This window comes from Astatotilapia calliptera, chromosome 9 (genome assembly GCF_964374335.1).
Source record: "Astatotilapia calliptera chromosome 9, fAstCal68.1, whole genome shotgun sequence".
Classification (NCBI taxonomy): domain Eukaryota; kingdom Metazoa; phylum Chordata; class Actinopteri; order Cichliformes; family Cichlidae; genus Astatotilapia; species Astatotilapia calliptera.
Window position 1 is genome coordinate 13,365,117 of NC_137430.1, and position 25,215 is coordinate 13,390,331.

Below are 25,215 nucleotides of genomic sequence, written 5' to 3' on the forward strand. Positions count from 1 at the left end.
TTCTGTTGATGTGGTTTTATTTATGATCCCTATTACACTTTGTGTGTGTTTTACAGGTTATCGATATATTCATAATTTTTCCAACTATTTATTTATAAGTGACTTATGTATGTATGTATGTATATATATGTATATATTGTACTATTCTTAGTTAGCGTATTGTCTGTCTTGTCTTAATGTTGGTTTAAAATGGAGCACTGTAACAAAAAATAATTTCCCCCAGGGATCAATAAAGTATTCTGATTCTGATTCTGATAATGACCATGATGGTTTGTGATTTATTATCACCGGAAGAAGTTTGTCCTTTCAGATAATTTATTTTAATTCTATGTTATTTATCATCAGACTCCTGAATAGTATGAGTTTTGTTTGCTCAGATTCAGTGTTAATTGATTATAGAAAAACCAAGTCTTCAATTTCTTAGTTTTTTGGTAGTTCATTTAGAAGTTGTTCCAAGTTACTTCCACAATAACTTTGTGTCATCTGCAAACAATATGACTTCTGTGTCTTTGAAATTACTTAGCTGAATGTACAATATCAATCCACATTCACTCAGTTAATGATGCATTCATTAATCTGTATGCCTCTTGTATTTCATTGCTCAAATTCAGGACATTGAAAAACACCTTATGTCATAATGCTTTTCAGAAACTCTCAAAGACAACATTACATGGATTATTAGACTCAGTGCTGCTCATTTATTGACTTGATTTTTCATTCCTGCAGCTTCGCTGTTCTGACAGCTCCACTCAGGCTCTGCTGGACACCACTGTGCTCCTGCTGCAAGGCGCCTGGTTTCTGGTACGCTTCCCAGTCATGATCATGGTGGCACTGTGAGCAAGAACCTGGCAACCTCCAGCCACCATGCCCCATCGTAACATTCCTTGACAGATCCCAACACAGCCCTGGTACAAACATACATGGCCATCAGGAGCATCCTACACTTTAAATGAGCTGACTTCAGGTGTTCAGTAAGGGGAAGATTTAATAACATTGCACGTTTCATTTCAAGACTCTGTAGTCACAGAGCAGAGAGTAGAAAAGGTGACAATAAAATGTTTTTGGAGCTTTACCAAGTAATCAGCATCAGACTTGTTAACAATTAAAATAAAACCCAACGTTTAGAGTCTTAGGAAGATAATCACAGAGGCAAAAACTTTCCACTGTATCGTCTCAGGTTTCTTAAAATGAAGTCTGAGGTAGGGTTGTTATTTGAGGTATTCCTGGAAAAATCTTTTTGTCCATTTGAAAGCTCCAGATTCTTTAGATTATCTGTCTCATACTTTGATTGTGAATATAGAGGATTGTAGCTCAAGTTAACATGGAAAGATAGAGGTTTAAAGTCTCTAAAACATTTGGACCCATATGGAAAAGATATATATAAATCTTATAAAGTTTGGATCTGTCTTGTGTGAAACTTGTATGAAAAGCATATAAGAGTGAAAACAGATATAAGATCCCTTGAAAAATTAGATAATGAAACTTGTATGTTTTGGATACTTACTAAAACAATATATGAAAGTAATGAGAAAGTGGCCACTTTCATGAGTAAATCACATATAAGTTTTTACTATTTCTTTTCCATATGGGGATGTTCAGTCTCTGACAGAAGGTTTGGAGACATGTAGAAAGTTCAGTTTGAATGGGTGAAACTAATATTTTATTTACAGTTTCTCACACACAAGGAAGAGAATTTTCTTCATGTACAATATTTTTTACAACAAATACAACAAAATGAAACAAAACACATTTTGATGAATTCATCTCTTAATCTTATATGCAGAATTTCTGATGGTGTTTTCTCTGATATCCCAGTATGTGTTTTGGCTATTTTGACTATTTACAGTAGCCGGAGCCTACTGAATTCTAATATTTCTAAAATCCATTGGATATTGAATACCCCCCTCCCCCTTTACTGAAAGCGATCAAATCTGAGACTATGTTGAGCTACATGAAGACAATAAAAATAATAAAACAAAAAGTCCTGGGTTGTTTATATTCCATTCAGTGCTGAACTGGTGTTCAAATCAAATTTTATTAGTCAAATACACAGTCATACAAAGTACAACATGCAATGAAATTCCTGTGTCCTGGGGCTGCGGATGTAGCCGCACCAGGAAGAAACCAAAAAGACAAAAAGACAGTGAAAATTCGTACATCAGGGACAAGAGGAAAAAAAGGAACTCTAAAACAGTAACAGTAAAAAAAAAAAAAGGTCTTGATGGGCTTTCCAGGGACATCGGTATGCAGGGGAGAGACGATGTTTGGGTTTGGTGCCTCCAATTTCACAGACAGTCTAAATGTCTGTCACTCGTCACCAGGTCTGTCAATTTCTTGTTAAAGAGCCGTGAGCTTCTCCAAGATCTTATCCATGTTGTGTTCAATGAGAACAGTCTGAGTACTCACAGCTCTTCCCATTGCTTCGATCATATTGGACATTTTTGCTGGGTTTTGAACAGCTGTGTCGTATTCGTGATGCCCGTTGCCTGGTGGCATTGACCAGCCAAACATCTGAGGGGAGTCGGGGAGGGTCCATTGAGGTCCAGCCGCAGAATTGCCCACAGCATGAGAAAAGTGGGCCTGATTATTTGCACCCATTCTCATTGAATTTACCTGGTGCTGGGTGTACCGCTCCCTGAACGGGGGCTGTCTCTCTCCCTGAAACTGAAGGGGACAAGGGGACTGTCAGTAAAACGAGAATAGTTGTTTTAAATTATTGGCATTACACTTTTTTAAATACAGTCAATTCCCCAGATAATGACAGAATCAGAAACAATTCTGTTTAATAATAGGAGATACTTACATGAAGTGGGACATCCTGATTCACATACTGAGAATGTGAACTCCTCCTAAACTTACTCCGTTTGTTTTGAAACCAAGTTTTTACCTAAAGATAGAAGAAAACAGAAAACATTTAATGAGTACAATTGACCCAAAATTCAATTTCTTATGTTGTAGTAAGTTGAAAAACACTCACCTGTTTGTAGGTCAGTCCTGTCATCTCTGCCAACTGTTTCATCTCCCTTGGCTCATAGTAATGTTTCAAATTAAAGTGATGGACAAGAATATTCAACTGTCTCTCTGTGAACACCACCCGGGCCTTTCCTTTAGGTTTCTCTGGAGCAGTGCTGGGAGGGTGCAGAGTGGCAGTGATGTTGCCATCCTGGCTTCTTGGGACAGCAAAATCTTGTTTCTCTTCTGAGACAGCAGAAAAAAAGTTTTTAAAAAGTAAATTGCTGAGTCTGAAACACAAAAGTTTCCCAGAAAAAAAGTGGGATATTTATACATTATTCAGAACCAAGAGTGACTTCTGCCATCAGGACTTACAACACAGAGTGAAAGAGTATTTTTGCAAGTTGTCTTAGAGATTAGCCAACTCTGTTCATGTAGCTCACCAGGCAACAATGCTGAGTACATACCTGGAGAAAAGTGCATCCCATGTTCCATCTTTGAAGTCCCAGTGATTAAAGCAGGAAAGCTGGAAAAAGTATCTCTGATGAAAGGGCTCCAAACCAAGCAGGATAGTGCTGTGTATCCTAAGGCTGATTTAAGAGCAATTCTGGGCTTTTAAGGAGGTTTGTGGGTGTGGGCAGGATTGTGGGGAGTTGAGCTTCTTCCTTTGTGAGTCGCTTTACCCTACCAAGTTTCAACCAACTGGCATCATTTAAATTTCTTTAAAATGCTGTTTCTGAGGTCTGAAAACAGAAAGTACAGTTAGAAAGCAGCCGTACAAATGAGCTTTACCAAATCCTTCCACCTCACACTTTATAAAATCTCAAAAATGTAATGCCTAAAATTACTGTTTTACTTTCAATTTAACCTCTTACCCATTACTTTAGTGTCTGTTTTAACTGCTCTTAAATTAGCAAAAAAAAAAAAAAATTCAACACCAAATTCAGTTCGGTGGGTCGTTCAATGGGTCGTTCAATGGGTCGTTCAGTGCGTTGTTCAGTAGGTTGTTCAGTGGGTCTTTCATTTGGTTGTTCTTTGGGTTGTTCAGTCAGTGGGTGAGTGAAAGCAAGATTAAGTGGAAAGTGTCTATGTGAGTGGAAAGTTCTTTCCACTCACATAGATCATTTTTCAAATGCATCCTCACACTAATTTGATCTCCAGGCGTTCAGTTGCACCTTTGTGTAAACCCCCAAAGCAGCTTTTTAAGGTCAAAACAAGTTTTTCAAACTCTGACAAACCATTAAAAAAGTCTGACACTGAATATCACGATGACCACTGACCACTCGTTTTGTCTTCATTAACTTTATTAAATGAAACAGTTTAAAAGTGGCAACTGAAATTACACCAATTGAACTCAGCATCTTTGAAAATGTTTTAAAATAAGCAAAATTATACCAATATTACATACAACTAATGACTTACATAATTAAGATATTTTTGACCATGTGGAGAACATTACTGAGTTTATAAGGTAGCACATGGTAGCTTTCACCTTTGAAATGCACCTCTACATTGTAAAAGTCTCTGACACTAAAACACCCACATAAGTCGATGTAAACAATAGCAAGGCTAACGATCCACAACAACGCTCGTCATAAACCCACGGACACATGGATATGGCCTCCTCTGGCTCATTCAGAATTAGAGACGCACCCAGTTCAGCCAGTGACCACTAAACATACGCTAATGTGTCTTTTAGAGTTCCTGTATCACACCCTGCTACCTCTGATTAATTATCAAGTCAATGCAGACAGATGGCACCAGGGCCATGAGAGATAAATGAGGGTAAAGGTTTCTGTGTTAACATGTCTTGATTTGAAGTAATTTCAAAGACACAGAAGTCATATTATGTGCAAATGACACAAAGTTATTGTGGAAGTAACTTGGAACAACTTCTGAATGAACTAGAAAATCAATTTAACTGAGTTCTCGGTTATTTCTATAATCAGTTAACACTGAGTCTGAGCAAAACAAAACTCATACTATTCAGGAGTCTGATAAATAACAAAGAATTATAAAAGTAATTATGTTGAGGTTCATTAAAAGTAACTCGTTAAATGTACATATGTTTTGAAATCTCATGTTGTTATCTGGCTGTGCCATTACCATGGTGACGTGGATGCCATGGCAGGAAATACTTGGTGGACACTTCTCCTTATATGTTCACTTTAAAAAAAAAAAAAAAAAGTTGCAGCTCGACGCTCCTGTTAAAATAGAGGACGTTTTTGGCTCAATCAAGTGTATGCGAGCGGTAAGGCCCCAGGCTCAGACAGATTTCCAGCTGAGTTGTTAAAAAAATTTAAAGACAAGCTAGCCCCTCTCCTTCTTGATCTATATAATGAATCACTGAGAAAAGGCTGGCTGCCCCCCACTTTAACGAAGGCATCTATTTCAGTTTTACTGAAGAAAGGCAAAGAGCCTACGGCCTGTGAGTCCTACAGGCCCCTTCTCTATTTGCAAATTAGACTGTGTCTCATCACTGTTTCCAAATTCCCCAATTCTCCCTGCTGATCCATCATGGGTTGACCTTCTGGCTGTTACGCCTAATCAAAAATCACCTCTATCAAATATATATTGTATGCTTATGGTGACCGAATCTAATCCATCAGGTAAAATCAGAACCGCCTGGGAGCATGAATTAGGTGTTGAACTGTTTGAATCATGGTGGGATAAGGTGAATCTCATCATGCGTTCAAGTACACCATGTGCTAGGCTACAGCTTATACAGTTTAAAGTTTCCTTCAATTATAGACCAATGTGACAGATGTCACACCTCCCCTTGCGACCGTGGCTCAGGGGGTTTGGGAAGCATATCTGTAACCAGAAGGTCGCCGGTTCGATCCCCGGGCTCTCTGTCCTGGTCGTTGTGTCCTTGGGCAAGACACTTTACCCTACCGCCTACTGGTGTTGGCCAGAGGGGACGATGGCGCGATATGGCAGCCTCGCTTCTGTCAGTCTGCCCCAGGGCAGTTGTGGCTACAACCGTAGCTGCCTCCACCAGTGAGTGAATGAATAGTGGCATTGTAAAGCGCTTTGGGTGCCTTGAAAAGCGCTATATAAATCCAATCTATTATTATTATATGTTTTTCTTCTGCCCAAGTTTGAACCAATTTTGGACTGATTTCTTTTCTGTACTGTCAGGGGTTCTTGGAAGTCAGATCTGAGAAGAGCCTTTAATTGCCATATTTGGAGTTCCAAAGATCCCTCTTAATGTAACTCCCCAGCAAACTGAGATCTTAGCTTTTTGTTCCCTTCTTGCTAGATGCTGTATTTTACTTCCATCTGCATTGCAATGGCTTAATACTGTCCGGACATTCTTGTGGAATATCTCAAATTTTTTCCTTAGAACAATGCAATTTACCCACCCTCCGAATAGATTGAAAAGAATTTGAAATGTTCTTTTTTTTTTTTTTTTTAAGGTAGGCATAGGATTTACCCCCCCCCCCCTTCTATTCTTTTTTAATTTAATTTAATTTTTTAAATTGTATTTATATAGTGTTTAATTTTAATTTTTTACATTTAATTTAATTTAATTTATTTATTTAATATTTTTTCTAATTTACTCACTTTTTTTCTTCTTTTTTTCTTTTCTGAATTTTCTCTTCTTGTGTTGGTATGATGTTTTTTGTATTTTAATTTGTCTTTTGTTTAACAAGAAAACGTTAAAATGATTGGGAAAGAAATGTTTGATAAAATATGTCACGTAAGATGTATACAATACAACGTATATAAGTTTGTATAATCTCTTAATAAACAAATTTTTAAAAAAGTTGCTGTCCATACAAACAATACTGATTTGTAGACTTGTAATTGTTTAACTAACAATCTTGTCAACACAAAGTTCCAATCCAATTTTATTTATGAAGCACTTTAAAATACCCAGCACAGGAACAAAGTGCTGTACAGAAAATAAGTTAAAAACAATAGAATAACAGAAAACAGCAAAAATATAGAAATAAAACACATAATGCATAAAATTAAAACAGCCCTATATATATATATATATATATATATATATATATATATATATATATATATATATATATATATATATATATATATATATTAGTTTTATTCATCTTTCTTAATCATTTATGGTTGTGGTGTGATCTTCTCCTGGTTCCTTGTTTCCCCGTGTGTGTTGCTGTGTCAGTTGTGCTGCCCCACTGTGCAATTTATTATTTTTAAACAATCGTATGATTTTTTGTATTGATGTACTTTTGTTAATTTCATACGTACAGGTGTTCCACACACTAACTGTGATTGTAATGCTGTGATATTTTACATTAGTCTTTACCATTGGCTTGGTTCATCTACTCCCGCTGAGTTTGCTACAGTAATAGTTAATGTTTTATTTTTAGAAGGGTGTCCAGTTTTTACAATTTCTTTAGGTAACCCAGGACCAGCATTAAGAAAAAAAGTCATTAAAACCATTTGCAAATTGTTTTATGTCACTGATCAGTGTATTTTGTGTTTGAAAGTTATTGGGATATTCCAATCTTTTAGTTCCTTTATTTACAATATCATTTAGTACTGTCCACGCTTTTCATATTTTTTTTTATCTAAAAGTTTAATGTAGTAATTTATTTTACTCGTTCTCATAATTATTATGAATTTATCTTATACCTTTTATAAGTTTGTTCTTGTATAACAGATTCTTTTTCTTACATGCGTTTGTTAGCCATGTTTTCAGTTTTCTTTGCTTTATTCACCAGGGGATAGCGTTTATTGTAAAGAGTTAATATTATAGATAAGAAGTTTACATATGCCACGTCAACATCTTGAACACAGATCTTTCTCTAGTCTTGGTTGTTACACTGTTCTTTAATGTAGCTGATTTCTTAAGCCTAAATTATAGTATTTACACAATTTTCATTTCATTTACTCCCTGCTGCTCTCCACCTCTTCTCCCTCTCTTGTCTCTTTCTTCCTGCAAGTCTCTCCATTCCCTCAATCTGGTCCACATCTCATCACTCACTATACCTTTTCTACTCCCTCTCTATCACTTCCTCCATTCCCTTTATCTCTCACTCACAAACGCATGCATCCATACATGCAAGAAAACATAATTTATTAGCTCACCCGGATAAGACCCATGCAAAACAAACTGAAGGTTTTTGTCCGGAAACCCACCATCAAAGTACCCATTGTCTCTGATGTCTGCAAATAAGAATAACCAGAACTCCAGACACTGGCTGTGAAGAAAATGCCACCAGTATTCAATTCTTTCATTGGAAGTACTTCCTCCCTCCAGGTAACTCTCAAAGGTGTCGTAAGGAGCCACGGGCACAAGGAAACACTGAAAGCCTATAACATGGCCATTTTCAGTTCCAAGATCACCTCTGGCAACTCTACACCGCTGCACCGCTTCTACGTAACACCCCCCGATCACTTTCAGATTACTATTTGTTGTGTATGCATTAAGACAGATTATTTTTCTCGACAAACCATCAACACTCTCATTGATTGAGATGCCATATGGTTTAAGTTTGCCGTAGGAGTACAGGTGCCAGATGAAGTTCAGCCCTTTTGAAAAATAGTTCGCCTTCGCCTGAGACGTCTTGTGTGCCTCAATGCCACCCCTCAGGGATCCAGCTCAGTCAACACCAAGTGCACATCCTCTTTCCTCACGCGTAGTCAATGTTCTCTGCATTTAGCATATATCCATCAGTACGCGTGAAGCTACCAGAGTACTGCAACTGGTTGTCAATGAATTCAACCAAGACTTCCAGGTCAGAGTACGCTTTTGTGACGAGTGTGTCCCCTAAGAACTCTCTTCAGATGTCTCTCACTTTTATAAAACTTGTGTGTACTGCCAAGCACTGTTTTAATATATTTATATATTAAAACAGTGCTTGGCAGTACACACAAGTTTTATAAAAGTGAGAGTCCAATCTCAAAATTAAAATCTACTTACTTTTTAGCCTTTTTATTAAATACTCTTAAATTTAAAGATTTTGTTGACCTCAGAACTCTACACATAATTTATAAAGCAACAAACAAATCTTTGGCCAAAACATTTAGAACTTGATCAGGATAAAGGCCGAATCGTGATGACCTGAGAGAAATCCTTATGTTCAGCAAAGCTTCAGATGAAGATTTCTTCCATCGTGAGTGATCGTGGCTCAAGAGTTGGGTGTTCGTCTTGTAATCGGAAGGTTGCCGGCTCGGACAGTCTCGGTTGTTGTGTCCTTGGGCAACACACTTCACCTACCGCTTACTGGTGATGGACAGAGGGGCCGATGGCGCGATATGGCAGCCATGGCTACAACTGTAGTGAATGAATAGTGGTATTGTAAAGCGCTTTGAGGGGTCCTGAAAAGCACATTATAAATGTAATCCATTATTATTATTCAATCTTGGTCTTGCCAAACCACATGCTGGTGGTTTTCACAAAGATTTAAAAGACTTAAAACTCATCTGCAGTTTTTCAACATGGAAGCTACACACATGTTTTATCCTGTTTAACTGTTTTATTTCTTGTAGATTTTATCTTCTTTCCATTTAAATATAAAACAGAGGCTGTTTTGATAAGACTCAGTGAATCTCAGTTAAAATAAAACAATAAGAAAAACATTAACATGTAATGTACATCTTTTTTCCCTTCTTTTCCCCAGAGTTGGTGGGGCAGATGAAGGCTCGAGTAGGAAACTGATAAAGTCAACTTTTTATATTTATTGTAAATGTTGCAGTCAGTGCCATCCATTTTCTTCCAACAAGTGATGACTTTTCTATGATTAAATACTGTCTGCATTTTTGTTTTGCTTTCATTGAGTCTCCAACATCATAATTTACAATATTTGATAGGATGTTAAAAAGTGCATGCATGTTACACTTTACAAGTAGTAAAATCTTGTGTTTAGCCTCTGACCCAGAATGTCACAGCAGAAATGGAGACTCATCAGACCAGGAAACATTTCTCCAATCTCTTATTGTCTAATATTTGTGAGTCTGTTTCCTCAGTTTGCTGTTCTTAGCTGACAGCTGTTGTAGCCAGTGTGGTCTTCTGCTGCTTCTAGCCCATGTGCTTCAAATTCTGACATGTTGTGTTCTCAGAGATGGTCTTCTGTATAGTTTGCTTTAAATGAGTGGTTATTTTTAGTTTCTGCTGCCTTCCTATCAGCATGAAGTCATCTGGTCTATCTCCTTTGACCTCTGACATCAAGAAGCTCGTTTCGCTCAGAGAAGTGCTGCTCACTGGATGTATCGCTGAGTTTTACATTCTTTTGTGCAGTTTGCATTAAGTTTATTTAATTTCTTCTCTTTGATTCACCACTCACTCTTTCAAATTGTTTTCTATCTCGGTGAATCACTGAGATTTAAAGAAGGTTCCACACAAGCCCTGATCAAGTCCTAAATGTTGTGGGTCAAAGATTTGTTTGTTGCTTTATAAATTATGTGTAGAGTTCTGAGGTCAGTCAAGCCTTTAAATTTAAGAGTATTTAATAAAAAGGCTAAAAAGTAGGTTTGGTTTATTATCCTAATTCTATGTTATTTATCATCAGTTTATTAATGATATAATTTGCTTGACTCCCAAATAGTATGAGATTTGTTTTGCTCAGATTCAGTGTTAAATCATTATAGAAAAACCAAGTCCTAAATTGATTTTCTAGTTCATTCAGAAGTTGTTCCAAGTTACTTCCACAATAACTTTGTATCATCTGCAAACAATATGACTTCTGTGTCTTTGCAGTTACTTCAAATCAAGACATGTTAACACAAACACCTTTACCCTCATTTATCTCTCATGGCCCTGGTGCCATCTGTCTGCATTGACTTGATAATTAATCAGAGGTAACAGGGTGTGATACAGGAACTCTAAAAGACACATTAGCGTATGTTTAGTGGTCACTGGGTGAACTGGGTGCGTCTCGAATTCGTCTCGAATTCTGAATGAGCCAGAGGAGGCCAGATGTGTTGATGTGGATCGTTAGCCTTGCTTTTGTTGACCTTGGCTTATGTGGGTGTTTTAATTTCACTTTTCACACATTTAGAGGTGCTTTTCAAAGAAGGGGGAAACTACCTTTTGCTATCTTATAAACTCAGTAATGTTCTCCACATGATTACAAAGATCTAAATTAGAGGTGTAAGTCATTAATTGTGTGTAATATTGGTACAATTTGGCTTATTTTAGAAAACATTTAATAAATATCAGGTTTCAATACTAATAATACACATTTTGTTTAAAATATATTTAAAGAGCAGCTGTATTTGCTCTGATACATTTGAAATTATAAACTATTTGCACAAATCTCCTGATAATAGAAAGTAAATTAATCATTGGTGCAAAGATCAAACTGGTTTCTTGTCTGAAACAACCAGAGCAGGAAGTTAAATCAAAATCATCTAACACAGATCTAGTTGACATGAAAGCAGAACAATCTAAACTCATTAGATTTATTTGTTTGTTTTATTAAATAAATTCTTCACATTATATAGACCACCTTGTTTCGTTTTAAACACATGATTAACTATGCAGACCTTGATAAATTGACTTAATTTCACTTGCCACTTTCAGACTCAATTATTAAAGTTAATAAAGACAAAATGAGTGGTCAGCGGTCATTGTGATATTCTGTGCCACATTTGTGAATGGTTTGCATGAGTACAAAAACCATTTTTGCCTCAAAAAGCTGCTGTGGGGGTTTACACAGAGGTGTAACTGAACGGCTGCAGGTCAAATTAACGTGAAGATGTTTTTGCAAAAATGTTCTATGTGAGTGGAAAGTTCTTTGGGTGATCTAATACTGCGTTAATTGATGCAAACATGCAGTGAGTTCATTTCAGTAATTAGCTGCTAATTTTAGCTGCTAATTTTAGGCATTAAGTGTTTCATATTTTATAAAGTGTGAGGTGGAAAGATTTGGTAAAGCTCATTTTGCACGGCAGCTTTCTAACTGTACTTTTTTTTTCAGACCTGAGAATCAGCATTTTAAAGAAATGTAAATGATGCCAATTGGTAGAAACAACCTGACTGGTTGTAAAGCGAAGAAGAAGCTCAACCCCCCCCCCCCCCCCCCCCCCCCCCCACATTCCTGCCCACACCCACAAACCTCCTTAAAAGCCCAGGAGAATTGCTCTTAAGTCACCTTCCTGCTTGGTTTGGAGCTCTTTCATCAGAGATACTTTTTCCAGTTTTCCTCTTTTAATCACTGGGATTTCATGGAAGATTATGGGATGCACTTTTCTCCAGGTATGTACTCAGCATTGTTGACTGGTGAGCTAATATGAACAGAGTTGGCTAACCTCTAAGAAAACTTGTAAAAATACTCTTTTACTCTGTGTTGTAAGTCCTGATGGCAGAAGTCACCATTTCTCCCTCCACAGTTGAACAGAGTCCACTTTAAATTCTTTTTGGTTTTAAAGAATCTACAAATATCCGACTTATTTTTTTCTACTTTGTGGGAAACTTTTGTGTTTAAGATTCATTGTGTTGATGCTCAGTCATCAGGTAAGTAAATCCCTGAAGGTTGATTCAGTTCACCTGGATGTAATGTTTTCAATGGGAGAAATGTTTTGTGACTTCTTCAGTCTGAGACCTTTTGGGATTTAAGACTCATCAATTTAACCTTTGTTAATTTTTTCTGTTAGAAAGTCAGTCGTGCCAAAACATATCAGCAACTGACCCATGTGGACCATATAGACTTGTGCTTACTTGTCCTCTTGTCTCTTTACCCTCACAGACTCGTGGAGTTCAGGCAGCGGCCCTGAAGGGAGTCTTTCCCTGGAAGAACTCGCTACATGGGCAGAGACTGCTCTAAAAATGGAGATGAGCAAAAAAACCGCTGATACCTCTGAGGCTGTTTCCAGTTCAGTCTCAGAGCAGAAACAAGATTTTGCTCTCCCAAGAAGCCAGGATGGCAACATCACTGCCACTCTGCACCCTCCCAGCACTGCTCCAGAGAAACCTAAAGGAAAGGCCCGGGTGGTGTTCACGGAGAGGCAGTTGAATATTCTTGTCCATCACTTTAATTTGAAACGTTACTATGAGCCAAGGGAGATGAAACAGTTGGCAGAGATGACAGGTCTGACCTACAGACAGGTGAGTGTTTTTCAACTTGTTAGAATCTAAGAAATTGAATTTTGGGTCCATTGTACTCATGAAATGTTTTCTGTTTTCTTCCGTCTTTAGGTAAAAACTTGGTTTCAAAACAGACGGAGTAAGTTTAGGAGGAGGTCACATCCTCCGCATGTGAATCAGGGCGTCCCACTTCATGTAAGTATCTCCTATTATTAAACTGAATTGTTTATGATTTGATTTTATGGTATTTTTAATTTGGTTGTTGTTTTGATCTGTGTTGTTCAGCACTTTGGTCTGCCTGGTGTGTTCTTAAAGTGCTATACAAATAAACGATGATGATGATGATTCTGTCATTATCTGGGGAATTGACTGTATTTAAAAAAGTGTAATGCCAATAATTTAAAACAACTATTCTCGTTTTACTGACAGTCCCCTTGTCCCCTTCAGTTTCAGGGAGAGAGACATCTCCTATTAGAGTATCTCCTATTATTAAAAAGCACTGTTTCTGATTCTGTCATTATCCGGGGAATTGATTGAAGTATTCTTGAAGTATTCTTATTTTACTGACAGTCCACCTGTCTGTGTTTCAGTTTCAGGGAGAGGGAGAGGGACAGCCCCCATTCAGGCAGCAGTACACCGAGCACCAGGAGGTAAACCCAATCCCAAATGGTGGAAACCATCAGGGCCCCTATCATCATGCTGTGGACAGTTTTGCTCCTGGACCTCAGTGGACCTTCCCCAACTCGCCCCAGACATTTGGCTGGTCGATGCCACCAGACAACGGCCAGTATGAATTTAACCCTGCTGCTGGTATGAATGTACATGAAGAATACTATATCCCTTTTGTATGAGAAACTGTAAATAAAATATTTACACCCATTCAAAACTGAACTTTCTCAGCCCCCCCCCCCCTCTTTATTTATAGAGTTTTTACATGTAAGTTGACATATCAGGCCCAATAAAGAGGGTACCACAGACACAAAGATATATCTCAATACAGATTAGGCCATTAAAGTTAAATAAATAAATAAATAAATAAAATAAAATAAAATAAAAATGAAGGAAACCGTGACATTTTAAAAAGAACATAACATCTTCCAGCCAACGTGATCGGGCTGGAAGGTGATGAGCTTTCCAAGACAGCAAAATTCTACGTCGTGCCAGCAGTGAAGTGAACATAACATCCAGCTGTTTATGACTAAGGTTTAGGGTGGCATCTTCAGAAACACCAAACTAGTGGGCATGGTTGGAGTGTAACGCTCAAAACATGAGAGAGCACTTCAAAATAAAAAGTCCAGTATAACTTAAGTGTCGGGAAGGCAAAAAACAGGCGTTGCATCTGTTGCACAGGTCAGGAATGCTGGGGTATATTTTAGATAATCTAGATGTGTAATCTGTATACCGTCTTAAACTGAATAAGGGAGTCTTGCACATGAGGCTGAAGAATGAATTCTGTCAATTACTTTGTCCCAGTAACCTTCAAGAAGCTGAAGACCCAGTTCCTGTTCCCAACTCAAAGCAATTATTTGGTTGAGTAATTGCTCGATGCCATAATTAAAGTATATACTTGTGATATTAGAGCCTTACTGTGAGGCTTCAACTGGAACAAGTCTTCCCACCAAGGCTTGAGAAGCTGACTTGGAAACTCTGGCAAGATAGAATATGCACAGTGTCTTATTTGAAAGTAGCAGAACAAATGATACAAGGGCAAATCATACAAAGAACAAAGGTCACTGAAGCTGAGAAAAATGTTATCTTTAAAAAAGTCATAAAAACATTTGATACCTTTTCTTGCGCATATGCAAAAGGAGGAGTCCACCAGCGATGGGGGGAAGAGGTAGTTGTTGCAGATTAGGGTCAGAGCAGAAGCAGAGACTGAATTGAAGTGATGCCGGAATTGATACCATATTTTTAGAGAGCCAATTAGAAAGGGGTTGTCTGTGAATCGTAACAGGGAAACATGAAGGGATGAAAATAATAGTGCCAAGAAGTGATACAGGAAGGTTTACCCTTCTTTGAAAAGACAACTTTACATAGGTCAGCAAAGGGTTAAATTTTACTGCTTGCAAAGCTTTAAATGAACTGGTAATATGCACTTTAAAGCCTGAAGAAGCTAGTTGGAAATCAAAATCGGTTTGTCTAAGCTCTTGTGCAGCTGGGTTTATGGGAAAACATTCACTTTTTTATATATTAATCTTGTACCCAGAGAAAGAGCCAAAATGTAGAAGTATTTGCATTATAGAGGATAAATGAATTGTTGGATTTGTAACATATAATAATAAGTCACCTGCATATAAAGCAACCCTATGTTCCGTACCACCACGAATAACCCCTTGAAACAGAGGCAAGGTTCTGAGAGCCACAGAGAGAGGCTCTATTGCTAAAGTGAAAAGTAAAGGTGAGAGTAAAATACTCCGAAATCAGTGTTAGTACAAACAGATGCCAGTGGCGTAGTATATAAAAGATGAATCCAAGATATAAAATTGTTACCAAAACCAAATTTCCTCAAGACTGCAAAAAGATACCCCGATTCCACTCAATCGAATGCTTTTCCAGCATCCAATGAGATCACCACCTCAGGGACGGTGCTATGATTTTTGGAGTATATTATATTAAGATTATATTAAGAAGGGACCGTATATTAAAAAATGTCTTCCTTTAATAAAGCCTGTCTGTTCGTCTGATATAATAGAAGGGAGAACTCTTTCCAAACGGGTTGCTAGCAGTTTGGATAAGATTTTAAAGTCTACATTAAGAAGGCTTATTGGTCGATAGGAGCTACAACAGGTAGGATCCTTTCCTTCTTTATGCAGTAATGAGACAGAAGCCTGTCTTAGTGTCTGAGGGAGAGAGCCTTGTTTCAGTGACTACTCAAAAACCGACAACAGCAAAGGGGCCAGTTTTCTTTTTATAAAATTCGGGGGGGGGGGGTGCTTATGAGGACCATGGCTTAAAAATTTAGTTGATTTCAGTTGGATCAGAAGTCAAAGTTCCTGATTCATTTTTAATTTGCAAAATTTGGCAAGATGCCGATTGGTGACGTAGCTGGTGGGCTAGCAGACGAGAGGCTTTATTACCATGTTCATAATAGTTGCCACGGGACTGTAATATCAATTGCTCTGCATCATGGGTTGACAGGCGACTGAACTCAGATTGTAGTTTAAGACACTGCTTATATATTTTAGGTTAGGGAGTTTGAGCGTGTGTCCGGTCTAGAGCTTGAATTTTGGCAGAAAGTTCATTTTGCTTAGCTTTCTTTGATTTATATAGGTGAGATGAATGGGAAATTATTTGTCCTCTGAGGTAAGCTTTACGTGTTTCCCATAGTAGAGAATTTGAGATGTCCTCTAAAACATTCGTAGTTAAGAAACCATCAATTGCAGATGAGATATAGTCACAGAAAGCTGAATCAGGCAAGAGTAGAGAATTCAACCTCCATGGATGCTGAGGTCTATAGCTAGGGGACAATACCATAAGCAGGACTAATGGAGCATGATCAGATATAACAATTGGAATACATTCAGAGTTGCAAACTTTAGAAGCCATGGAGCCATTTATAAAAAAGTAATCGATGCGAGAATATATGTGATGAACATTTGAAAAAAAGAATATTCTCTGGCTTCGGGATTAAAAAACCTCCAATCAATGTGTCCATTTTGGGTGATAAAGTGTGAGAAAGCCCTGGACATAGCAGATGATGCTTTAGAGCCAGTGGCAGATTTGACTAAAGCTGGGTCAATAACGCAGTTTAAATCACCTCGAAGATCAGGAGGGTGCGTCTTTAAGTCAGGAATCATCCTCAAAAGATTATTAGCAAACACAGCATTGTCAAAGTTTGGGGCATAGACATTCACTAAGACAACTGGGTTATTCATGAGGGTCCCTACAACAATTAGATATCGTCCATTTTTGTCAGCAATCAATTTAGTAAGAGAAAAATGTATTTTATTCCTAATTAAAATTGCCACTCCTCTGGCTCTACTATCTATGTCTGAGTGAAACATATGACCTATCCATGGAGGTTTAAGTCAATTATGATCTTTGACTCACAAATGAGTCTGCTGGAGAAAAACGACATCTCCATTGAGATGTTTTAAGTGACTGAGAACCCGAGATCTCTTTACCGGACCGTTCAAGCCTTTCACAATCCAAGACAAAAATCTAATAGTACTATCGTTGGTGCTATAACCAGCCATATATATGTTTTACTGAAATATGGTTTATGACAAAATGACCGTACATGGGAAAAAACACCCCCCCCCACCCCACCCAAAAAAGCAAACAAACAAACCCACATACAACCAAGGCAAACAAAAACAGGAAAAATAACTCAGGGTGTAACAACCACATCTGTGAGCCATAGTTCCCCCCACCCACTTCTGTCCCATTTCTGAACTAAGGTGACCACAGTATATCCCCAACAACTTCAACATCCTAGCCCAAACTCCTGATACCTAGAAACTGCATACAACCTTAACTTTGGAGTAATAAGTATATATCCCATCATAAATCAAACCTTCTAGGGATCAGTGAACATTAATTCAAAATATTACCAAAGAAACATAAGAACTAGGTGTTAAGACGGTGACAACTAGTATACCATGAAATAACAGAAACATATAGTGTAATGTTATGTGCACATTGAGAATTTTAGCATCTCCTAGTGGTTAGCTTGGAGACTGCGGTCAAGTGAATTTTTATGTGGTTTGGCTTGTATTCCTATTGGATGTTTAGAGTCACATGAGTGGGGTGATACAGGAAGAGTTTCCTATTGGATGTTTAGAGTCACATGAGTGGGGTAATGCAGGAAGCCATTTTAGTATTGGGATTTGGACAATAAGGCGTACCAGAAGTCTCCCTGTTTAATCCTTAAGCATCCACCTGTGTTATGCCATGGAGAAGCATTGTTTGTAAGTTTGAATTGTGTTTCATCTTTATAAGTAGTGAGTGGTGTATATTTTATCGATTTTATGCATATTTGGAGAGATTTATATATAAATGCCTAGATCTGTTCGCCATGTGAAGCAAATGCATAATTCTTTATTGAGCATATTTCTTTTTGTATTTTTTGTAGTTTCACAAGTTCTGGGAAATCACTGTAAGTTGTACGTTGATGAAGACAAACAAGTAAACAGCCCTCAACTTTACTTTCACGCCTGACTCATCATTCAACGCTTTCAGTGCTTACGGCATGTGTTTAGCTATCTGTCACTTCGTGTACCAGAACCACGCACGCAGGGGACAGAATAGTGAAAAAACAGCATCACACCAGGGATAATACAGCAAGTCTGGATAGCAGAGACCGCTAACGCTCATTAGTCTTCCTGCCTTGTTTAGTTGTACCTTGCATGCCGAATAGTCATCATGGACAATAAGCCAGATACAGAAGATCAACAGAAGACTAGCTCTCCAAGAACATCTGTGAAGTCATATGTGACCAGATCTGTTGCTAGTTCTTCTAACAGCTCCTGCAAGTCTTCTGCAAGCCTAGCAGCTGCTAAAGCACGTGCAAGAGCTGAAGCAGTGCGTGCTCGCTCCACCTTTGTCAAAAAAGAAACTGAACTCATGGTGGAAAAAGCCCAGTTGAGAGTAGAAGAGGCACGCATGGAGGCTGCTCTGGCCACACTGAAGCAAGAGAAAGAAGTTGCAGCGGCTTTAGCTGAGGCGGAGGTTTTGGAATCAGCCGTAGCAGAACTCGGCTCTAAACAAGATCTCAGGGCAGCGGACATCATAGGAATTCCCCCTGACTCCACAGAAAAAAGAACAAATGATTATGTTGAGTGTCACTCAAGAATGCACTCTAGTCAGCTGTCGTTGCCCGGCCTTGAGTCCCATATCACCTCCAGTCGGCCACGCGATTTCTCTCATGCGCCACCACTCCAGGACAACGAACTGAATCCCATTCGTACAGCCACTCCAGCTCGTGTCAAGAGCCATACTACCTTTGAAGAAAATGGTATGAAGCATCCATCTGCTCAGAATTACCCTGGGATTTATCCATGTAGTGTCACCCCCCTGCAGGAACCTCAACCACACACACATCCTCTTAGAATGCAAGCAGCGCAGCCCTCTGCTCTGAACCATACCGGCATTAATGACTTTGCTGTATACATGGCTCGCCGGGAACTTGTGACATCCGGGATGACAAAGTTTGATGATCGTCCAGAGAATTATTGGGGCTGGAAGTCTACCTTCATGAACATCATTGAAGGGCTAAAACTCACCTGCAATGAAGAGCTTGACCTTCTCACTAGATGGTTAGGTCCTCAATCATCTGAGCAAGTCAGGAGAATCAGAGCTGTTCATGTCAATGACCCCGCTGCAGGGCTCAGGATGGCGTGGATGCGACTTGAAGAGAACTACGGGTCTCCTGAAATAATTGAGAAAGCTCTGCTGGACAAACTGGAGAGATTTCCTAAGATCAGCAACAGGGACCCTCTCAACCTGAGAGAGCTTGGTGACTTGTTAAGGGAGTTGGGGTCAGCAAAGTTAGAAGGTTGTTTGCCTGGGCTCGCCTATCTGGATACCTCTCGCGGCATTAAACCAATAGTGGAGAAACTGCCGTATGGCCTTCAAGAAAAATGGATGACACAAGGCAGTGCGTACAAGCTGCAAAACCAAGGCCAGTTTCCACCATTCTCATTCTTCACTGACTTTGTCTGCAAAGAAGCCCGCACTCGTAATGATCCAAGTTTTGCATTTAGCTCATTTGGGATGACGACAGTGAAACCAGAAAACTCACCTAGAAGGTACACGCATTCCAGGAACCACGTCTCATCCAGCAAAACAGAGATTACATCAACATCTGCCATCAAGCCCACAGAGTCAGCTAGCAGTAAGTTGGATGTGGACAGACAGTGTCCGATTCACAAAAAACCCCACCCTCTCAAGCGGTGTAGGGGCTTCCGAGCTAAGACACTGGATGAACGCAAAACGTTCCTGCGAGATAGTGGAGTTTGTTTCAGATGCTGCTCCTCAACTGAACACGTTGCTAAAGACTGCAAAACAATTATTCACTGTAAAGAGTGTAACAGTGACAAGCACGTCACAGCACTTCATCCAGGACCAGCTCCATGGGCTGTCAAAGACCCTGAGGATGAGCATGGCGGGGAGGAAGATGAAGCGGCTTCTCCTGACATAATCTCCAAATGCACAGAAGTGTGTGGAATTGCCAATAACTCCCGCTCTTGCTCTAAAATCTGTCTCATAAAAGTGCATCCTAGAGGACAACCAGAAAGATCTATAAAAGTCTATGCCGTACTTGATGACCAGAGCAATAGGTCTCTTGCTCGGTCCAAATTCTTCGACCTGTTTGGCCTCAAGGGTAGCGATTCTCCCTACACGCTGCGCACATGTGCGGGAGTCACTGAGTTATCTGGCCGAAGAGGAGTTGGATTTGTTGCTCAGCCATTGGATGGACGTCTCAGCATTCCTCTTCCCACACTTATTGAGTGTAGCCATATCCCAGATGATAGATCGGAGATACCTACTCCTGATGTAGTCAAACACCACCCACACCTAAAGTCTATCACTCATCTCATCCCTGAACTTGATCCAAATGCGCAAATTCTCCTTCTGCTGGGTCGGGATGTGTTACAAGTCCATAAAGTGAGAGACCAACGCAACGGGCCCAATAATGCACCCTATGCCCAAAGACTGGACCTTGGCTGGGTCGTAGTTGGAGACGTCTGTTTGGGTGCAGCTCACAAGCCGAAAGCAGTTAATGTCTACCGGACTAACGTTCTGGAGAATGGGCGTCACTCTCATTTCAGTCCATGTCCCAACCACCTAGTTGTGAAAGAGAAGCTTACAACAAGGACAGGCATAAGACCTCTCAACTCTCAAACCCTGTCACACTTTCATCCTCTGGACAGCCTGTTTCAGAACTCTGATGATCATTTACTTGGCAACAAAATCTTCGAAAGAACAGAGAATGACAATGAAGTTGCCCCATCTATTGAGGACAAACGGTTCATTCAGTTGATGAATAATGAGATGTTCATAGATGATGCTAACAGTTGGGTAGCTCCCCTTCCCTTTCGCATGCCAAGACCACGGCTGCCTAACAACAGAGGACAAGCTCTGACTCGTTTCACCAGTCTCTGCAAAACTCTAGAAAGGAAACCTGAGATGAGGAGACATTTTCTGGCTTTCATGCAGAATATCTTTGATCGAGATCATGCTGAACCAGCTCCAGCACTCAACGATGGAGATGAATGCTGGTACCTTCCCAGTTTTGGCGTCTATCATCCACGCAAGCCTGGCCAGATCCGAGTTGTGTTTGATTCAAGCGCTCCTTATCTTGGCATCTCCTTGAACGATGTGCTGTTGACAGGGCCAGACTTAAATAACACTCTGCTGGGAGTCCTAATGCGGTTTAGGCATGAACAGGTAGCCATCACAGCAGATATTGAGCAGATGTTTCACAGCTTTGTTGTCAGGGAAGACCACAGGAACTTCCTCAGATTTCTGTGGTTTAAAGACAACGACATCACGAAGGAAGTTGTGGAATATCGTATGAGAGTCCATGTGTTTGGCAACCGCCCCTCTCCAGCTGTGGCTACTTATGGGCTTCGGAGAGCAGCTTTACATGGAGAGGGCGAGTTTGGGGAGGAGGCAAAGGAGTTCATACACAGGAACTTCTACGTTGATGATGCACTCAAGTCACTGCCATCTGCAACAGCAGCTATCAGTCTTCTCAAGGCAGCCCAAGGCATGCTTGCCATCTCCAACTTGAGACTTCATAAAATAGCATCCAATTGCCTAACTGTCATGCAGGCTTTCCCATCAACAGATCATGCAAAAGACTTGAAAAATCTCGACCTGGACAAAGATTCACCTCCTTTGCAGAGAAGTCTTGGATTAAGCTGGGACCTTGTGAATGACACTTTTACATTCCGTGTTGCCAAGAGCGAGAAGCCATTCACCCGAAGAGGAGTTCTTGCAACTATCAATAGTTTGTTTGATCCACTTGGTCTCGTAGCTCCCGTTACTATTCATGGAAAGCTCTTGTTGCGGCAGCTCACTCGTGACAGTAGTGACTGGGATGCTCCCCTCCCGTCTGAAAAGGCAACAGAGTGGATTACCTGGAGGGATTCACTGCAGGATTTGGAACAGTTTGCAATCTCCCGAGCCTACATTGCTACGTCCCTGTCCACTGCACAACGTACAGAGATCCATATCTTCTCGGATGCTTCCACCAAGGCCATTGCGGCTGTGGCATATCTCAAAGTGGAAGATGTGGAAGGTAAATGTCATGTAGGTTTCATAATGGGGAAAGCCAAGTTAGCCCCCGTGCCATTCCACACTATTCCCAGGCTGGAATTAGGTGCTGCTGTTCTGGCAGTGGAAATTGCTGAGCTGCTTGTGAAAGAGCTGGACGTTAGTCTTGATAGTCTGAAGTTCTATACTGACAGCAAGGTGGTGCTGGGGTATATTTACAATGAAAGCAGGAGATTTTATGTGTATGTCAGCAACAGAGTGGAACGGATAAGGAAGTTCTCATGCCCTGAACAATGGCAATATGTCCACACTGATGAAAACCCTGCAGATGTTGCCACCAGGTCAGTGCATCCAGCTCGTCTCTTAAGCACCAACTGGCTTACAGGTCCACGTTTTCTGAGACGTTCTGGGGACATAGACTCAGGTAAAGAAACATCCTATGACCTCATTGATCCAGACTCTGATACAGAGGTCAGAAGCCACATTACTACTGTTGCAAACCCCCATAGGAGTATGGGGTCGCATCGATTTGAAAGATTTTCCATGTGGCAACCCCTTGTCAGAGCTGTGGCCTCCCTAATCCACATCGTCCAATCCTTCAGGTCTGAGAAGGATAGCAATGGGCAAGACTGCAAAGGTTGGCATCACTGTTTGAAGCCACACAAAATGGATACACTGTCGCAAGCAAGGCATACCATTATTGGATGTGTACAAAAGGAGACATACCAAGTGGAAGTGTCTTGTTTGGAGAAAGGCGAAATAATTCCCAAAAGCAGTCCTCTGAGGAAGCTCAGCCCAATTCTTGATGATAGCAAACTTTTAAGAGTTGGTGGGCGGCTCCAGCATGCTTCAATCGAGACACATGAAAAGCATCCTCTCATCATTCCTGGCCGCAGCCACATAGCTACTCTACTTGTAAACTACTACCATGAGCGGGTTCACCATCAAGGCAGAGTTTTTACTGAGGGAGCTATCCGCACGGCTGGCATCTGGATTGTAGGGGCAAAGAAATGTATCTCCAGAAACCTGCACAAGTGTGTTACATGCAACAGACTTCGTGGTAGACCCGCAGAGCAAAAGATGGCAAATCTTCCACCTGATCGTCTTAGCACTGAACCTCCATTTACAAATGTGGGCCTGGATGTATTCGGTCCCTGGAATGTCTCCACCCGTCGCACCCGAGGTGGTGCCGCAAACTCTAAAAGGTGGGCAGTACTCTTCACGTGTTTAAGTGTTCGTGCTGTACATATCGAGCTCATAGAGTCAATGGACACATCGAGCTTCATTAATGCTCTACGGCGGTTCTTTGCTATGCGTGGTCCTGTGAAGATGATCCGCTCTGACTGTGGCACAAACTTTAAGGGGGCTTGCAGAGAACTTCAAATTCTCCTACGGGATGAAACCGATATCTCAAGGTACCTCAGTGAGGAAGGATGCACATGGCTGTTCAACCCACCTCATTCTTCCCATATGGGAGGAGTATGGGAAAGAATGATTGGGGTTTCGAGACGGATTCTTGACTCTATGCTTTCTCAGATCAGTCCCACGCATCTCACTCATGAAGTGCTTTCGACCCTTATGGCTGAAGTAGGAGCGATAATAAATGCAAGGCCTCTTGCTCCCATCTCAAGTGATCCAGATTTACCGTTTCTTCTGACTCCAGCAATGATCTTGACACAGAAGGTCTGCACCCCTCTTGCTCCTCCAGGATCATTTGAAGCTACAGATATGTATCGTCAGCAGTGGAAACGTGTTCAGCACTTGGCGAATACATTTTGGGAGAGATGGAGGCGAGAATATCTCTCTACTCTTCAAAATCGAAGCAAGTGGCAAAATAGTCAGCCCAATGTCAAGGAAGGGGACTTGGTGTTGCTCAAAGACCCTCAGGTAAAAAGAAATCAGTGGCCAATGGCTCTTGTCACCAAGGCTTACCCAGACAGCGATGGAAAGGTCAGGAAACTCGAACTGAGGGTCACGAAAGGAGGTACCATTAAGACCTTCTTTAGATCAGTAACCGAAGTAGTGGTACTTTTGTCTATCTGATTATCTACCATGGACAGTCAATGTGCTGTTTTCTTTAGCTGATTGAACTGCTAAGAAATTGATAGTGGTATTGTGTTCAATACCAGGCGGGGAGTGTAATGTTATGTGCACATTGAGAATTTTAGCATCTCCTAGTGGTTAGCTTGGAGACTGCGGTCAAGTGAATTTTTATGTGGTTTGGCTTGTATTCCTATTGGATGTTTAGAGTCACATGAGTGGGGTGATACAGGAAGAGTTTCCTATTGGATGTTTAGAGTCACATGAGTGGGGTAATGCAGGAAGCCATTTTAGTATTGGGATTTGGACAATAAGGCGTACCAGAAGTCTCCCTGTTTAATCCTTAAGCATCCACCTGTGTTATGCCATGGAGAAGCATTGTTTGTAAGTTTGAATTGTGTTTCATCTTTATAAGTAGTGAGTGGTGTATATTTTATCGATTTTATGCATATTTGGAGAGATTTATATATAAATGCCTAGATCTGTTCGCCATGTGAAGCAAATGCATAATTCTTTATTGAGCATATTTCTTTTTGTATTTTTTGTAGTTTCACAAGTTCTGGGAAATCACTGTAAGTTGTACGTTGATGAAGACAAACAAGTAAACAGCCCTCAACTTTACTTTCACGCCTGACTCATCATTCAACGCTTTCAGTGCTTACGGCATGTGTTTAGCTATCTGTCACTTCGTGTACCAGAACCACGCACGCAGGGGACAGAATATATAGTGCTTGCCTGTCTTCTCTGTAATTGTCCGATTGCCTGTAAGTCAGCAAGGATTCAAGTCACTTTACTTGCAGCTGACAGTCACTGTGGCCTTTGAGCTTCAGCTTCGTTCCTCAAGCCCTGCACGAAATTATCGGCTTCTGAAGCAGACGGAAGCCACTTTTTCTCCCCTGTGGGCAGTGTGATGCACAGTTTAGCCAGGAAGGGGAAGAGGAGGTTTAAATTCCTAGAGTTCAGTCAGTGTGTTTCCTGTT

The 25,215-nt window shown here is 40.2% G+C and overlaps 2 protein-coding genes and 2 long non-coding RNA genes across 4 annotated transcripts; 3 read left to right on the top strand and 1 right to left on the bottom strand.

The window, feature by feature from the left end:
- Window positions 1-1,632: 1,632 nt before the first annotated feature.
- Window positions 1,633-4,698, bottom strand: LOC145430921 (homeobox protein NANOG-like). Its single transcript, XM_080305957.1, has 4 exons — window positions 3,420-4,698; window positions 2,978-3,198; window positions 2,804-2,887; window positions 1,633-2,664 (listed from the first exon to the last, which is right to left on the bottom strand). Exons 1-4 carry the CDS (start codon window positions 3,445-3,447, stop codon window positions 2,338-2,340), a joined length of 660 nt encoding a protein of 219 aa, XP_080162083.1. The 5' UTR covers window positions 3,448-4,698; the 3' UTR covers window positions 1,633-2,337.
- A 7,326-nt stretch (window positions 4,699-12,024) lies between these two features.
- LOC113029900 (homeobox protein NANOG-like) lies at window positions 12,025-13,848 on the top strand. Its single transcript, XM_080305817.1, has 4 exons — window positions 12,025-12,145; window positions 12,636-12,994; window positions 13,085-13,168; window positions 13,564-13,848. Exons 1-4 carry the CDS (start codon window positions 12,115-12,117, stop codon window positions 13,822-13,824), a joined length of 735 nt encoding a protein of 244 aa, XP_080161943.1. The 5' UTR covers window positions 12,025-12,114; the 3' UTR covers window positions 13,825-13,848.
- Window positions 13,849-17,760: 3,912 nt separating this feature from the next.
- On the top strand, window positions 17,761-18,120 carry LOC145430835 (uncharacterized). The gene is made up of 2 exons (XR_013911156.1): window positions 17,761-17,883; window positions 18,048-18,120. It is a non-coding gene; the product is annotated as an uncharacterized LOC145430835 (long non-coding RNA).
- Window positions 18,121-24,496: 6,376 nt separating this feature from the next.
- On the top strand, window positions 24,497-24,856 carry LOC145430836 (uncharacterized). Its single transcript, XR_013911158.1, has 2 exons — window positions 24,497-24,619; window positions 24,784-24,856. It is a non-coding gene; the product is annotated as an uncharacterized LOC145430836 (long non-coding RNA).
- The last annotated feature ends 359 nt before the right edge of the window (window positions 24,857-25,215 follow it).

Bases quoted from the DNA above. Each gene is read 5' to 3' on its own strand.
- LOC113029900 (XM_080305817.1), top strand. From the start codon at position 12,115: ATGGAAGATTATGGGATGCACTTTTCTCCAG. The intron at 12,146-12,635 runs GTATGTACTCAG...TTACCCTCACAG, and splicing joins TGGGATGCACTTTTCTCCAG to ACTCGTGGAGTTCAGGCAGC. The intron at 12,995-13,084 runs GTGAGTGTTTTT...TTCCGTCTTTAG, and splicing joins CAGGTCTGACCTACAGACAG to GTAAAAACTTGGTTTCAAAA.
- LOC145430921 (XM_080305957.1), bottom strand. From the start codon at position 3,447: ATGGAACATGGGATGCACTTTTCTCCAG. The intron at 2,888-2,977 runs GTGAGTGTTTTT...TTCTATCTTTAG, and splicing joins CAGGACTGACCTACAAACAG to GTAAAAACTTGGTTTCAAAA. The intron at 2,665-2,803 runs GTAAGTATCTCC...TGTCCCCTTCAG, and splicing joins ATCAGGATGTCCCACTTCAT to TTTCAGGGAGAGAGACAGCC.